Genomic DNA, 13802 nt, shown 5'->3' on the forward strand with positions numbered 1-13802 from the left:
TTCTCCTTTTGTGACTGACTAATTTCACTCAGCATAATGTCTTCAAGGTTCATCCATGTTATGCGGTGGCTTGCAGCTTCCTTGTTGTTCTTCAAGATAGCATAGTATTCCATTGTGTGTATGTACCACCATTTGTTTATCCAATCTTCCATTGATGGACACTTAGGCTGTCTCCATCTTTTTGCTATTATAAATAGTGCTGCTATGAACATTGGTGTGCATATATCGACTCATGCTATGACTCGTATTTCTTGTGGGTAAATACCAAGTAAAGGAATTGCTATATCATAGCTATTTCTATTTAAAACCTTCTGAGGAAGCACCATATTGCTTTCCAGAGTGGTTGTACCATTTTGCAATCCCGCCAATAATGTATGAGGGTACCTACCAGTCGTTCCACATCCTTGCCAGCATTTATTGTCCTCTACTTTTTTTTTTTTTATCTTTGCTGTTATTGTTGGTGTGAGATGATATCTCATTGCTGTTTTGATTTGCATCTCTCTGACGGCTAGTGATCGTGAACATTTCTTCATATGTTTGTTGGTTGCCCGAATGTCTTTCTTGGTGTATTTCTGTTCATGTCCTGTGCTCATTTTAATTGGGTTATTTGTCTTTTTCTTGTAAAGGTGGTTTGCAGCTTCCTTGTTATTCTTCAAGGTAGCATAATATTCCATTGTGTGTATATACCAAAGTTTGTTTATCCACTTTTCCATAGATGTCTAGTGTATTTCTGTGATGCTGAAAGTTGTAGTTTCCTATACATTTTGGAAATAAATCCTTTGTCTGATGTATCATTGCTACAGATTTTTTTCCCATTCTGTGGGCTCCCTTTTTACTCTTTTGGTGAAGTCTTTTGATGCACATATGTTTCTAATTCTTAGAAAGTTATGTCACTGGTATGTGCATCCAGACTAAGACAAACTAGGAAGAAGGAGAGGTGGACCATTTATGAAGGGTTAACCACTGAAACCCTAGCAGTGGAACATTGTCTGATGTGGTGCCAGAAAATGAACTCCTCAGGCTGGAAGGCACTCAAAATATGACTGAGGAAGAGCTGCCTCCTCAAAGTACAGTTGATGTTAATGTCATGGATGGAGAACAGTTTTCAGGACCTTCATTTCTTGATGGGACACAACTCAAAATGAGAAGAAACAGCTACAAACATCCATTAATAATTGAAACATGGAATGTATAAAGTATGAATCTAATAAATTTAGAAGTTATCAAAAATGAAATGGAAAGCATAAAGATCAATAGTCATTGTTGTTGTTATTAAATGCTGTAGAGTTACTTCCAGTTCATAGCAACCATATATAGGGTTTCTAAGTGGCTGGTGGGCTTGAACCACTGATCTTGCTGTAAACAATCCAGTGCTTATCCTACCATGCCACACCAGGATGGTATTGGCCATTTTGAATTAGACAACCATAGTTTATGATTCTGGGAACAACAAATTGTAGAGGAATGGTGTCACACTCATTGTCAAAAACAACATTTGAAGTTCTACTTTGAAGTATAATGTTGTCTGTGATAGGATAATATCCATATGCCTACAAGGAAGACCAGCTAATGTGACTATTACTCACATTTACACACAATCTGTAAAGCCAATGATGATGAAACTGAAGAATTCTGTCAACTTCTTCAGTCCAAAGTTGATCAAACGTGCAATCAAGAAACATTGATAATTACTAGCAATTGGAATGAGAAATATTGGTAGTTGCAAATATAGCCTTGGTGATAGAAATGATGCTGGAGATCACATTATAAAATTTTGCAAGACCAACAACTTATTCATTGCAAATACCCTTTTCAGCAGCACAAATGGTGACTATACATGTGGACTTGACCAGATGGAACACACAGGAATCAAATTGACCATATCTGTGGGAACACATGATGGAGAAGCTCAATATCATCAGTTAAAACAGGGACAGGGACCAACTGTGGAATAGACCATCAATTGCTCATGGATTCAAATATAACAACAGTTGTGAGGATGGTACAGGATCGGGCAGTGTTTCCTTCTGATGTGTATAGGGTGCTATGAGTAGGAACCAACTCAATGACACCTAACAGCCACAAATTCAGTCTGAAGCTGAAGAAAATTAAAACCAGTCCATGAGAACCAAGATATGATCTTGAGTATGGTGATGGTGATGTGCCGTGGCATCAATTCTGACTCACAGTGATGCTGCATAGGGTTTCTGAGACTGTAAATCTTTCTGGGAGCAGAAAGCCTCATCTTTCTTCCACAGATTGGCTGGTAGTTTCGTACTGTTGACCTTGAGGTTAGCAGCCCAACTCATAACCGCTACACTACCAGAGTGCCTTGATCTTAAGTATGTTCTGCCTGAATTTAGAGACCATTTCCGAAACACAATTTGATGCATTAGAACTAATGACCGAAGACCAGAGTAGTTGTGAGATGACATCAAGAACATCATATGTAAAGAAAACAAAAGGTCATTAAAAAGACAGGAGAGAAAGAAAAGATCAAAACAGATGTCAGAAGAGATTCTGAGACTTGCTCTTGAACGTAGTGAAGCTTTGATGAGTAAGAGCTTTCCCAAAAATTTCAAAGGGCAGATAGAGAAGCCAAAGTATTATATTGAAATGTGCAAAGTCCTGGAGTTAGAAAGCCAAAAGAGAAGAATACATTCTGCATTTCTCAAGATGAAAGAACTGAAGAAAAAAGTCAAGTCTATTGAAGGAGGATGTGGGCTAAATATTGAATGATGCAGGAAGCATCAAAAAAGATGGAAGGAATACACAGAGTCACTGTACCAATAAGAATTAGCCGATGTTCAGCCATTTCAAGAGGTAGCCTATAGATTGAAGGAAGAAGTCCAAACTACACTGAAGGCATTAGCAAAAAGTAAGGCTCCAGAAATTGCTGGAATACTAATTGAAATATTTCAACACACTGATGCAGTACTTGAGGTGTTTACTCAGCTATGCCAAGAAATTTGAAAGACCTGTCCAACCAATTTCAAGAGATCAATATTTGTGCCCATTCCAAAATAAAGGTGTCCCAACATAATGTAGAAATCATCAAACAATATCATTAATATCACATGCAAGTAAAATTCTGCTGAAGATAATTCCAAAATGAATTCACCAATACCTCCACAGGAAGCTGCCAGAAATTCCAACTGGATTCAGAAAAGGAAAGAATATCGTTGTTGACAGCAGGTGGATCTTGGCTGAAAACAGAGAATACCAGAAGGATGTTTACCTGTGCTTTATTGACTATGCAAAGGCTATCGATTGTGTGGATCATGACAAGCTATGGACAACATTGTGAAGTATGAGTATTTCTGAACACTTAATTGTGCTCATGAGGAACCTGTACATAGACCAAAAGGTCAAACAGAACAAGGGATACTGCCAGAACAAATAAATCTGTCTTGGAAGTAGTACAGTCAGAATGCTTCTTAGAAGTGCGGATGGTGAAACTTTGTTTGCCTTTCATACTTTGGACAGGAGAGACCAGTTTCTGGAAAAGGATACCATGCTTACTGAAGTGGGAGGGGTCAGCGAAAAAGAGGAAGACCCTCAATGAGATGAATTGATACATTGGCAGTAGCATGGTCTCAAATATAATAATTGTCGTAGGACTGGTCATTGTTTCTTTCTGTTGTGTATAGGGTTGCTACGAATGGGAACCAACTGGAAGACACCTAACAACAACAACTAGGGATCTAGTTCAACATACATAGGTTTATTCCAAACAAAACTTGTTTAAGCACGTCTCTGTGATCAGTGGATGACTGTAGACAAGTTCAGTAATATAAATATAAGATAAATATCTTAGTTTTGTTAGGGTGTCTTCAAAAAAGGATCCAAGCAAAATAATGGTTTCTGAAGGGATCTGCTGGACCAGTTAAATTAAAGTTGACCAGTGAGCCCAACTCAAAAGGTTATAGTTACTGTTTTCTGGAATTCCAAATGGTTAACAATTCCTTAGTGCATGTTTGATGGCCTCTTTATCACCAATGTAGTCTTCAATTTGCTTAATACTTCTTCATAATAAGTAAGCATTAGTGATTGGCCTATGTCCTTCAAGAAAATCTACCCTTTTGAAATTCCAGAAGTAGGTCTAGGGTTGTTGCTGTTGCTGAGTGCCGTTGAGTCAGTTCCAACTCATAGCGACCCTGTATAGAGTTTCCGAGGAGTAGCTCATGGGTATGAACTGCCGACCTTGTGGTTCACAGTCCAGTTCTGATCCTACAGTGCCACACCTCACATTGCTAATGAGTGCCTGGGTGATACTGATGCATTAACCACAGTGCCATATCAAGACTCCACTATCTATCTATCTATCTATCTATCTATCTATCTATCTATCTATCTATGTACCTATGTACCTGTATCTATCTATCTGTCTATCGAGTCCTGGTATGGCACTGTGGGATAAGGCACTGGACCTCAAGGTTGGTTTGAACCTCAAGGTTGGCAGCTCAAACTCACCCACTGATCTTTGGAAATCCTATGCAGGGTCACTATGAGTTGGAACCAATTCGATGACACTTAACAATGACAACAATATATATACTTTTTATTGTGAACTGGGTAAGGGTTTCCAGAAGAGATCAGTTTTCCATTCAATAATTAATGCACATTTTTTCATTACTTTGACTGCAATCTCACAAACTTTATTATATTTTTAAGTAATATTTTCAACTGCATAGATGACAAGCATTTGAAATAGAACAAAGTGCCTTCTTCTTGAATAGAGTAAAATATCAAAGCGAAAGCAGTATCTCACAAGGCCATTTTGTATGAGGGATAGGTGAATTTTCACATATGTCTCTTTTTTTATGATCACATAGGTAATTTATTTAAATTAAATTTATTCCATTAAATATACTATGTGGTGATGAGTCTCACATATATTTTCTTTACGTATTAATATGTTTTAACACATTATAAAACTTATATAATTTAAAAGTAACATTAATTGTATGCATTTAAAAGTGAACAATTAATTACATACCCAGTATGAAATAGAACCTCAGGTCGTTATAAAGGAAAAATACAGATTTTCAGGGTTTGAACGACCTTTTTTTTTTTCTTATCTCCTTGTTTACAACTAAGGAAACAGAATTTCAAGAAGTCAAACAACTTACCCAAATCGTAAATGGTAATAAAATGGATTGGAACTCAGATTTTCTATCTCATTAATCATTGTTTTTCTATTTTATTAATCTTTTCTTGAGTGCTTCTTTTGTGCATATCCATGTGGTAGATGGGAGTCCTGGTACGGCACTGTGGAATAATTCTGGACTGCAAGATCAGTTTGAAATGCAAGGTTGATGGTTCAAACTTATCAGCCGCTCCTCAGAAGCCCTATAGGGGGCTGCTATGAGTCAGCACTAATTCAATGGCACTTGACAACGACAATGTGATAGATACTTCAAGGAATATAAAATTGTAGATAATACATTTTGAGATGAACAATCTCAAAATCTTAAGTAGAGAAAGTATTCATTTATAATATTCTCTTTAAAATATTATTTAGAACATAATATTCTCTTTAAGACATTATTTAGAGCAGAACCAACATTTGAGATATCAATAAACAAAGAAACAGTATTTTAGTGCTGAAACACAGACTAGCTGTTTGGCCTCTTCTAACTCTGATTTGTTCATTAATATGTACCAGTTGGCTAAACTTCATGTGGATATATGTCTCTTTTCTTAACAGGTTGAAGAAACTTTGTGAGCTCTATGCAAAAGTTCTGGGATCCCAAGAAGCTCTGCAGGTAAGGCTGATTCTCTACCATTTCCTCAAAGGTCTGGCAGGGTTAACCAATACCAGTTTCTACTGAGTAGATGCTGACTAATGGTGATCCCAGGTGTGTAAGAGTAGACCTGTGCTGCATAGAGTTTCAGTGGATGATTTTTCAGAAGTAGATGGCCAGGCTTTCCTTCCAAGTCACCTCTGAGTGTATTCAAACTTCAACCTTTCCATTGGCAACAGAGCACCTTAACTGTTTGCACCTCTCCAGTAAGGCTCTTCTGACCATGTTATCCTTTGACATTTTACAGAGCACTTCATAGTGCTGGTCAATCTGAAGTAGTCCTAGCATGTGGATCTGGTGTGTGCTGATAGCAGGCCAGGAATTCTGCAACACTGTTGTTTCCTGGCACTGTAAGATTGGCACTGAACCACAAGGTTGGTGGTTCAAACCCACCAGCCACTCCTTGGAAATCCTTTACAGATTCACTATGTGCCAGAACTGACTCAATGGCACTTAACAACAACATTGTGCCTTCCTCGACTGGGAAGTTCTTCTTGGAACAAAGCATTAGACTAATTCACTGGATTGCAAGGTCCGTTTGAACTGCAAGGTTGGTGGTTCAAATTCACCAGCCGTTCCTCAGAAACCCTAAACAGGGTCACTATGAGTCAGAACCGACTTGATGGCACTTAACAACAACAATTTTGTCATGGGGTAAAAGAGGGGTGCTTCTGCTCCCTGTAGAGTCCCTAGGTAGTGCAAACAGTTAACATGTTTGAGTTTCAAGTCCACCCAGTGGAGCCTCAGAAGAAAGTCTTAGCTATCTACTTCCAAAAAATCTGCCATTGGAAACTCTATAGAACACATGTGTTCTACTATGACACACATGGAGTTTTCATGAATCATAGTTGGGACTTGATGCCAACTGGGTAACTGGTCTGTTATGAGTAGTGAGACCCTAGATTGTGGCAGCCAGGACAGTGATGAGAAAGAACTTTTCTTTCCTCTGTTGACCAGTCTCATTGATATCCATAAATTAACACATGAGCAGCCCCTAAGTCCTACCCCACCTCCCACTGCCTGGAAAATAAAAATAAGATGAACTGTCCCCCTACTCTGTATCTCCTCTTTCCCCCTGTATCTCTCTCTTTCTTTCCTTGTTTAACCCTTGAACATTAGGGGTGGAGAGAAGACCTACTGATTGACTCAAGATGTGCCCTTTAGAAGTAGCCTACCAGAGAATCCACTTTACTCATAACCAGTAGCAAAATCTACCTTCATAATCAATGTATAAAATAATGAATTTGTGTTCGGGTTACATTCTCCAGATTGCGCTTGGTTTTTAATGTTTTAACATGAATGATATCACCTTTTTAAAGTGATAATTAAATCCAATTATTCCTCAAGTATCTGAAGATGGTGGAGACCAGTGTACAGAGGATCAGTTAAAATATGAGGAAATTATAATGAGGGACCTAAAAAGGTTTAACTCATTAAAAACACTGAAACCCAAATCTCTGTAGTCTACACCACGATCTAGTTGAGCAGCTACATGGATTACTTAACCTTGCTCACTTTTGGAGTGATTTGCTTCCTCCATTCAAGCAAGTTGTTATGGCTTTTAAGTTTGTCATTTTTATTCATTCTTTTCAAGCAAGAATTTTCCCCATTGCAAAGGTTCTGTACTTAATATTAATTAAATACACTCTCTTGAGCTCTTTTGAAGTTCTTGCTCAGCAAATGAACAAAAACATTTAACTGATGACTTTGGAGAGAAATGTTACATTAATGAGGAATGTGTTTTGATTCTATTTTGTTTTCAAGTTTAAATATAGGCATGGCCTCTGAGCTTTTTCCCTTAGGGAAAGGGAAGTGGTAAAATCCCAAAATATATACACCCTAAAAATCACTTAGAAATATCCATTACAATTATTTATTTATATGTTTAAAAATATTATTTAAGATATTTTGTCCTGGTAGATAGTCAAGATTTTTTTGAAGGTTTGTTCTGAGACCCTCTCAAGCTAAAGCAGTTTGTAGTTGAGGTCCGTCAATCAACCTGTAGGGTGGTTGTTGGGAAACTCTAAGGTGAACAGGAAATCAATTGTTCTCAGATTTCCAAAGAAATTGATCATTGTTTTCATTTGGGAAAGCCTCCTTTTTCTAAGGAGAATATGGATGACTAATTTCTGATGATAAAAATAAGTTAATCCTCTCCTTGTGTGCTTGGTATAGTACAGGACTTTGTTTTACTGTGCATTGGTATCTGTTGTGTGGAAGGAAACAATTCTTAGAAGCAAAGAAAGGTCAAAGATAAAGTTGCATCACTCTTCAGATTGGTTGGAAACAGCCAGAAAAGGATGCTTAAGACATGGTTGTAGCTCTCAGATGCAGAGGGAAGAGGACAGGAGTCAGTGTTTGGTACCACCACATGAAGGCTGGGCCAACCTGAAAATAGGGTATGTTACAAATAGCTATCCAAGTTTAAGCAAAATATTGCAAATTTTGGCAGAAGATTTTTTTTTTTCAAAACCTACTTTTAAACAAGCATTTTGCCCTTCAAACTTGATTTTCTCTTTAAAAATAACACTTAATGATAAAGCTTATGTTTTATTATTTGAATAATTTTAACTTTGAAAAATCTTCACTAGTATTTTGCTTGATCATAGCAAAAATGTTTTCTTCAAATTGATAGCTACGTTCAACTACCACCACCAACAGAAATGCTTCTACACCACAGATATAAATTTGCCTGAATATGCTTCTTTTAAGAAAACTGACTTTCACCAAAAACATTAATCTCGTAAATTCTTCCCTTCTTGTACATATTTTTCTGCTTTTTCCTAATTCTACCTTTCCAGTAAATATGAATTCTTAATTTTTTTCTTCAAACCAATAAGCATTAAACATTTCTTAACAAGTAAATTTTATTTTAAAATGGCAATAGACGATTGCAATTTATGAATAGTCTCTAGAACATGAGTGAACCATATGAGAAAACTTTCTAAAGTCAAAATTTCTTAAGAGGTTACTGCCAAGGACCTGCTCAAGGATATATTTTTTAAAACACCATAATAATAATACTCTGTTTCAGAAATAGAGCTCTGTTATCGCAATGTAGAATGAGCACTGGACAGCTAACCGCAGGGTCAGCGGTTCAAACTCACCAGCCACTCCTCAGAAACGTTATACATGGTCAATAGGAGTCAGAACTGACTCAACAGCACTGAACAACAGCAACAATATTTCAAGAATGGATGGATGCCTAGTAGTGCAGTGATTAAGTGCTCAGCTGGTAACCAATCCACCAGCCACTCCATAGGAGTAAGATGTGGAAGTCTGTTTCCTTAAATATTGTTGTTGTTAAGTCCCATCGACTCAGTTCTGACCCATAGCGATCCTGTATAAGATTTCTGAGGCTGTAAATCTTTATAGGAGCAGAAAGCCTCTATTATAGCCTTGGAAATCCTGTGGGCTAGTTCTACTTTGTCTTACAGTATCACTAGGAGTTAGAGTTAACTTAATGGAATGGATTTGGTATTTCAGAAGTATGTTGGTTCTCCAATAAGATGCCTATTGGAAAAGTCTATCTTTGATTTATTCTAGATGAGATCGTTTCTTTTGAGGCTCCATCAAGCTTTTGTCACTTTGTTTTGCAGCCTGTGCACTATGAAGAGAAGAACTGGTGTGAGGAGCAGTACTCTGGGGGCTGCTACACGACTTATTTCCCCCCTGGGATCATGACTCAATATGGAAGGTAGAATAAACATATGCTAAACTGTAATTGAAACTCCTTCAGCCTGAATTCAAACTCTAAATTGGTTCAAGTAACTCTTCTCCATGGTTTTTTATAACTACTAAGTGAAAAGGAAAAACAAATGCCAATTTCCTTTGTACTTTTTGATTCTCATAAATTAAGTCATTCTAATGCTACAGCATGGTGTGGTGCCTTTTACTCTAAGTTCCTCTGAAAGAACAATCTTCCTAATCAGTACAACCAAGAAAGGTTGTAGCATACGGATGGCATTTCAGTTCCCTAGGGCTGCTGTAACAGAAATACAAGTGGGTGACTTTAAAGAAGAGTTGTGTTTTCTCACAGTTCAGGAGACTAGAAGTCTAATTCAAGGATCAGCCCTAGAGATTGCTTTCTCTGTGTGAGCTCTAGGGAAGACCCTTGTCTCAGCCATCAATCCTCAGCTCCTTGGCGATCTTCATGCAGTATCTCTTGCCATCTTCCCCCATTTTTGCTGTCTTATCTCTGTGTTTAAGCTGCTCTTTTCATAACTCAGAAATGATTGTATTTAGGACACGTCCTGCACTGATGTCACCTCATTCACATAACATTCAATTGCATTATGTAAAGGAATTACATCATATTACTTTATATACATGGTTGGTGGTGGTTATGTTCCGTGGAGTTGGTTCTGATTCATAGCAACCCTGTATAGTGTTTCTGAGGCTGTACATATTTATGGGAGTGGAAAGCCTCATCTTTCTCCTGCAAAGTGCCTGGTAGAATTGAACTACTGACCTTGTGGCTAACAGCCCAACTCATAACCCACTATGCTAGCACTGTAAGTGGTGGTGGTGGTGTAGTGCCATGGAGTTGGTTCTGACTCATAGTGACCCTGCATAGGGTTTCTGAGGCTGTAAATCTTTATGGGAGCAGAAAGCCTCATCTTTTTCCTGCAGACCATGAGCTTAGCAGCCCGACTCATAACCACTATGCTACCAGAGCTCTGTTGTTGTTGTTAGGTGCCATCGAGTCGTTACCAACTCATAGCATCCCTATGCACAACAGGATGAAACACTGCCTGACCCTGGGCCAACCTCACAGTTGTTGCCACGCTTGAGCCCATTGATGCTGCCACTTTGCCAATCCATCTAGCTGAGTGTCTTCCTCTTTTTCTCTACCTTATGAATAGCAGAGAAATACTGTCAGATATAGTGCCAGAAAATGAACCAGAGCTCCTTGTTTTTGTTGTTGTTATGTGCCGTGGAGTTGGTTCTGACTCATAGCATCCCTGCACAGGGTTTCCAAGGCTATAAATCTCTACAGGAGCAGAAAGCCCCATCTTTCTCGCACGGAAGAGCTGGTAGTTTTGAACTGCTGACCTTGCAGTTACACCCTGATTCGTAACCGCTACGCTACCAGAGCTCCTTAGACCTCTTTATATCTGTATCTATATTGTTAGGATTTCAATGCCTATTTTGGAGGGACACAATCTAATATGTAACATAAAGGGAATTTAGATAACCAAAAGATTCACTTTCATTGTCAGAAAAAAATTATTTTATACTGAATTCAGAATTCAGTAAAATTCCTCAAATCATAGGAGTCCTGGTGTGGCACTGTAGGATAAGCACTTGACCTCAAGGTCAGTTTGAACTGCAAGGTCGGTGGTCCAAACACACCAGCCGCTCCTCAGAAACCTTATACAGGTTCACTATGCATCGGACCCAACTCAACGGTGCACAACAACAATACAAGTGCCAACATAGATACAGCATTATAAAAGCCAAATGATTTCTAGACTGGAATGGAAGAAACTTGTTCTAATCCACATTCTCCAATGACCAACTTTGTCATCCCATGCATGATCAACTACAACATGGCATAAAATGAACAATAAACAATGTCCTGGTGTGGTGATGCAAGATAAAGTACTGGATCCCAAGTTCAGTTTGAACCACAAGGTTGGCAGTTCAAAATCACCAGCTGCTCCTTGGAAACCCTACACAGGATCACTATGAGTTGGAACCAACTCAATGGAACTTAACAGCAGCAACGTTATCAAGAGTGTGAATCTTTGTTCTCTTTTTAGGATTTAATTTTAGGGTTGGCTAGGCTTCCCAGAAGTTTCCAATTTTGAATTGGTCTCCGCTGTTGAAAAAAAAGAAAGTGAACATGTGACGAAAAGCCACATTGTTCAATGGACATAAAGAAGCAAATCCACCCTCTCTTACCGAGAGCCTTTCCTACATACATTTACTGCCCAATCCACCCTTTGTTGTCATTGTTAAGTGCTGTTGAGTCATTTCCAACTTACAGAGATCCTATGTACAGTTTCCAAGGAGCAGCTGGTAGACGTGAACTGTTGACCTTGTGGTTTGCAAGGCAGCTTATCCTACAGTACCATACCAGGACTCCAGTCCATGCTGATTATGGATAATTCGAGATGATTGTTGTCAGTTTTCCGATATTCTATAATATTATTTCTTCTATTTTCTCCCTCTTTTTCCTTTAGCTTTTTGTGACCCATGGTACTTACTTATATAGTGATCACCTACATTGTCTGCCTCTGAGGTTTAATGGGAAGATATTATCCCACATTTAGTGCATGCTGCTATCTGGTGGGGTCTGTATAACTGTGTGAATCTGAAGGAATGAGCATCATTCCATCAACCCCAGCCCAAGAAACCCCTTGGAACATATGAGGGCACTTCAAAAAGTTTGTGGAAAAACTCTGTTATCTTTTCATTCCAATTTTCTATGAACTTTTGAAGCCCCCTTTTATGTGTCTCACTAATTGTATCAAAATTTGTATTATCTCAAGAAAGGCTTTATTCATTTAATTTAAAAAAAATGCCTACCATTACTGAAATCACATAGTGTCAACCAAACATTCAAAACACAAACGAATTTGGTCTTGAAAAGGTTGAGTGCAGGAAGGAGAGATGAAGGACTCTGGAGCTAGATTGCACAGGTTCAAATACCAGCTTTGCCATTTACGAGCCATGATGCAGAGCAAATTACTTTGTTTATGTTGCTGACTAGGTTCCCCAGGAAGCAGACTGTGAAACAAAGGTTAGCAGGCAGGATAGTTGTTAGGTAGTGACCTAGGGATCAACACTTAAAGAAGGGAGAGAAAGTGAATAGAGGGAGAAATTGGGCCTCAGTGGAGTTCTCAGCTGATCCAACAGAGAGCTCTGGGGCTGGGATGGCATTTCAGAGTTGTCCTAAATTGGGGCATGGGATTCGGGCCTTTGTACAGCCATGATAATCAGTCACTGGATGCAACTGTTGCTGGAAGAAGGCATAACCTTGGAGGAAAGCTATCTCCAAAGAGGACTGACATCAGAAGGTCAGCTTCTGGCCACACTATCAGTAACTAGGTAATTGCTTCACTTTTGAAGGGGAATCTGGCCAGTACCTCCATAGTTTCATCTGAAAAAAAGTGGGGGATAATAATAGTACTAACTTCATAGGGTTGTTGTGAGGGCTGAAGTACTTAGAAGAGTGTTTGACACCCAATAAAAGTAGCTGTTGGAAGTTCACACAGTAAAGTTTTTAGCACTCAGAGGTTTCTTAAAATACGCACAGATTTGTTAAATGGTACTGATGGAAAAGATCTTAGAAATCATTTACTGTTACTTTTAAGAGATAAGGAAGTTGGAACTGAATGAGAGGAAATGATTTGCTGAGCTCATTGATGGGCAAATGCGATGGAAAACTGGGTTCACCTGTTACCTTGCCCAGAGTTGATGAGCCATAAAAGAAGCTGTGTATGACCAGATTCATAAAGCCCTTCACTTCACTATGTGATGTAAATACATAGTTTACTTCCATTGATGTCAGTCTCTTTACCTGTGAGTTCTTGATACTGGAACAGGTTTTGATTTTCATTCCATTTTGTCTGTGACAAGGATCATATAAGAGCTAGAGGAAACTAATGACCATTATTATTACAAAATGGCTAATGCACTCCCTAAAGGAGCTCTGGTAGTGTTGTTGTTGTTGTTGTTGACAGGTGCCATCGAGTCGGAACCGACTCATAGCGACCCCATGCACAGCAGAACGAAACAATGTCCCATCCTGGGCCAACCTCACTACCGCTGCCGCACTTGAGTCCATCAATGATGCCACCTGGCCAATGCATCTCGTTAGGGGTCTTCCACTTTTTCTCTGACCCTCCACCTTACCCAGCATGACATCCTTCTCCAGCGACTGTTCCCTCCAGACAATATGTCCAAAGTATGAGAGACGAAGCTTAGCCATCTTGGCCTCCAAGGAGCACTCTGGCTGCACTTCTTCCAAATCAGATCTATTGGTTC

At 38.8% G+C, this 13802-nt stretch overlaps 1 protein-coding gene across 1 annotated transcript in view; it reads left to right on the forward strand.

The window, feature by feature from the left end:
* MAOB (monoamine oxidase B) overlaps positions 1-13802 on the forward strand; it is a 199180-nt gene that overhangs the window by 178500 nt on the left and 6878 nt on the right. Inside the window, exons 11-12 of the mRNA XM_006864255.1 lie at positions 5711-5768; positions 9407-9504. Of these exons, the coding sequence (XP_006864317.1) occupies positions 5711-5768; positions 9407-9504 (156 nt within the window). The remainder of the gene's footprint in view (positions 1-5710; positions 5769-9406; positions 9505-13802) is intronic.

Source organism: Chrysochloris asiatica, unplaced genomic scaffold (genome assembly GCF_000296735.1).
Source record: "Chrysochloris asiatica unplaced genomic scaffold, ChrAsi1.0 scaffold00062, whole genome shotgun sequence".
In the NCBI taxonomy this organism is placed as follows: Eukaryota; Metazoa; Chordata; class Mammalia; order Afrosoricida; family Chrysochloridae; genus Chrysochloris; species Chrysochloris asiatica.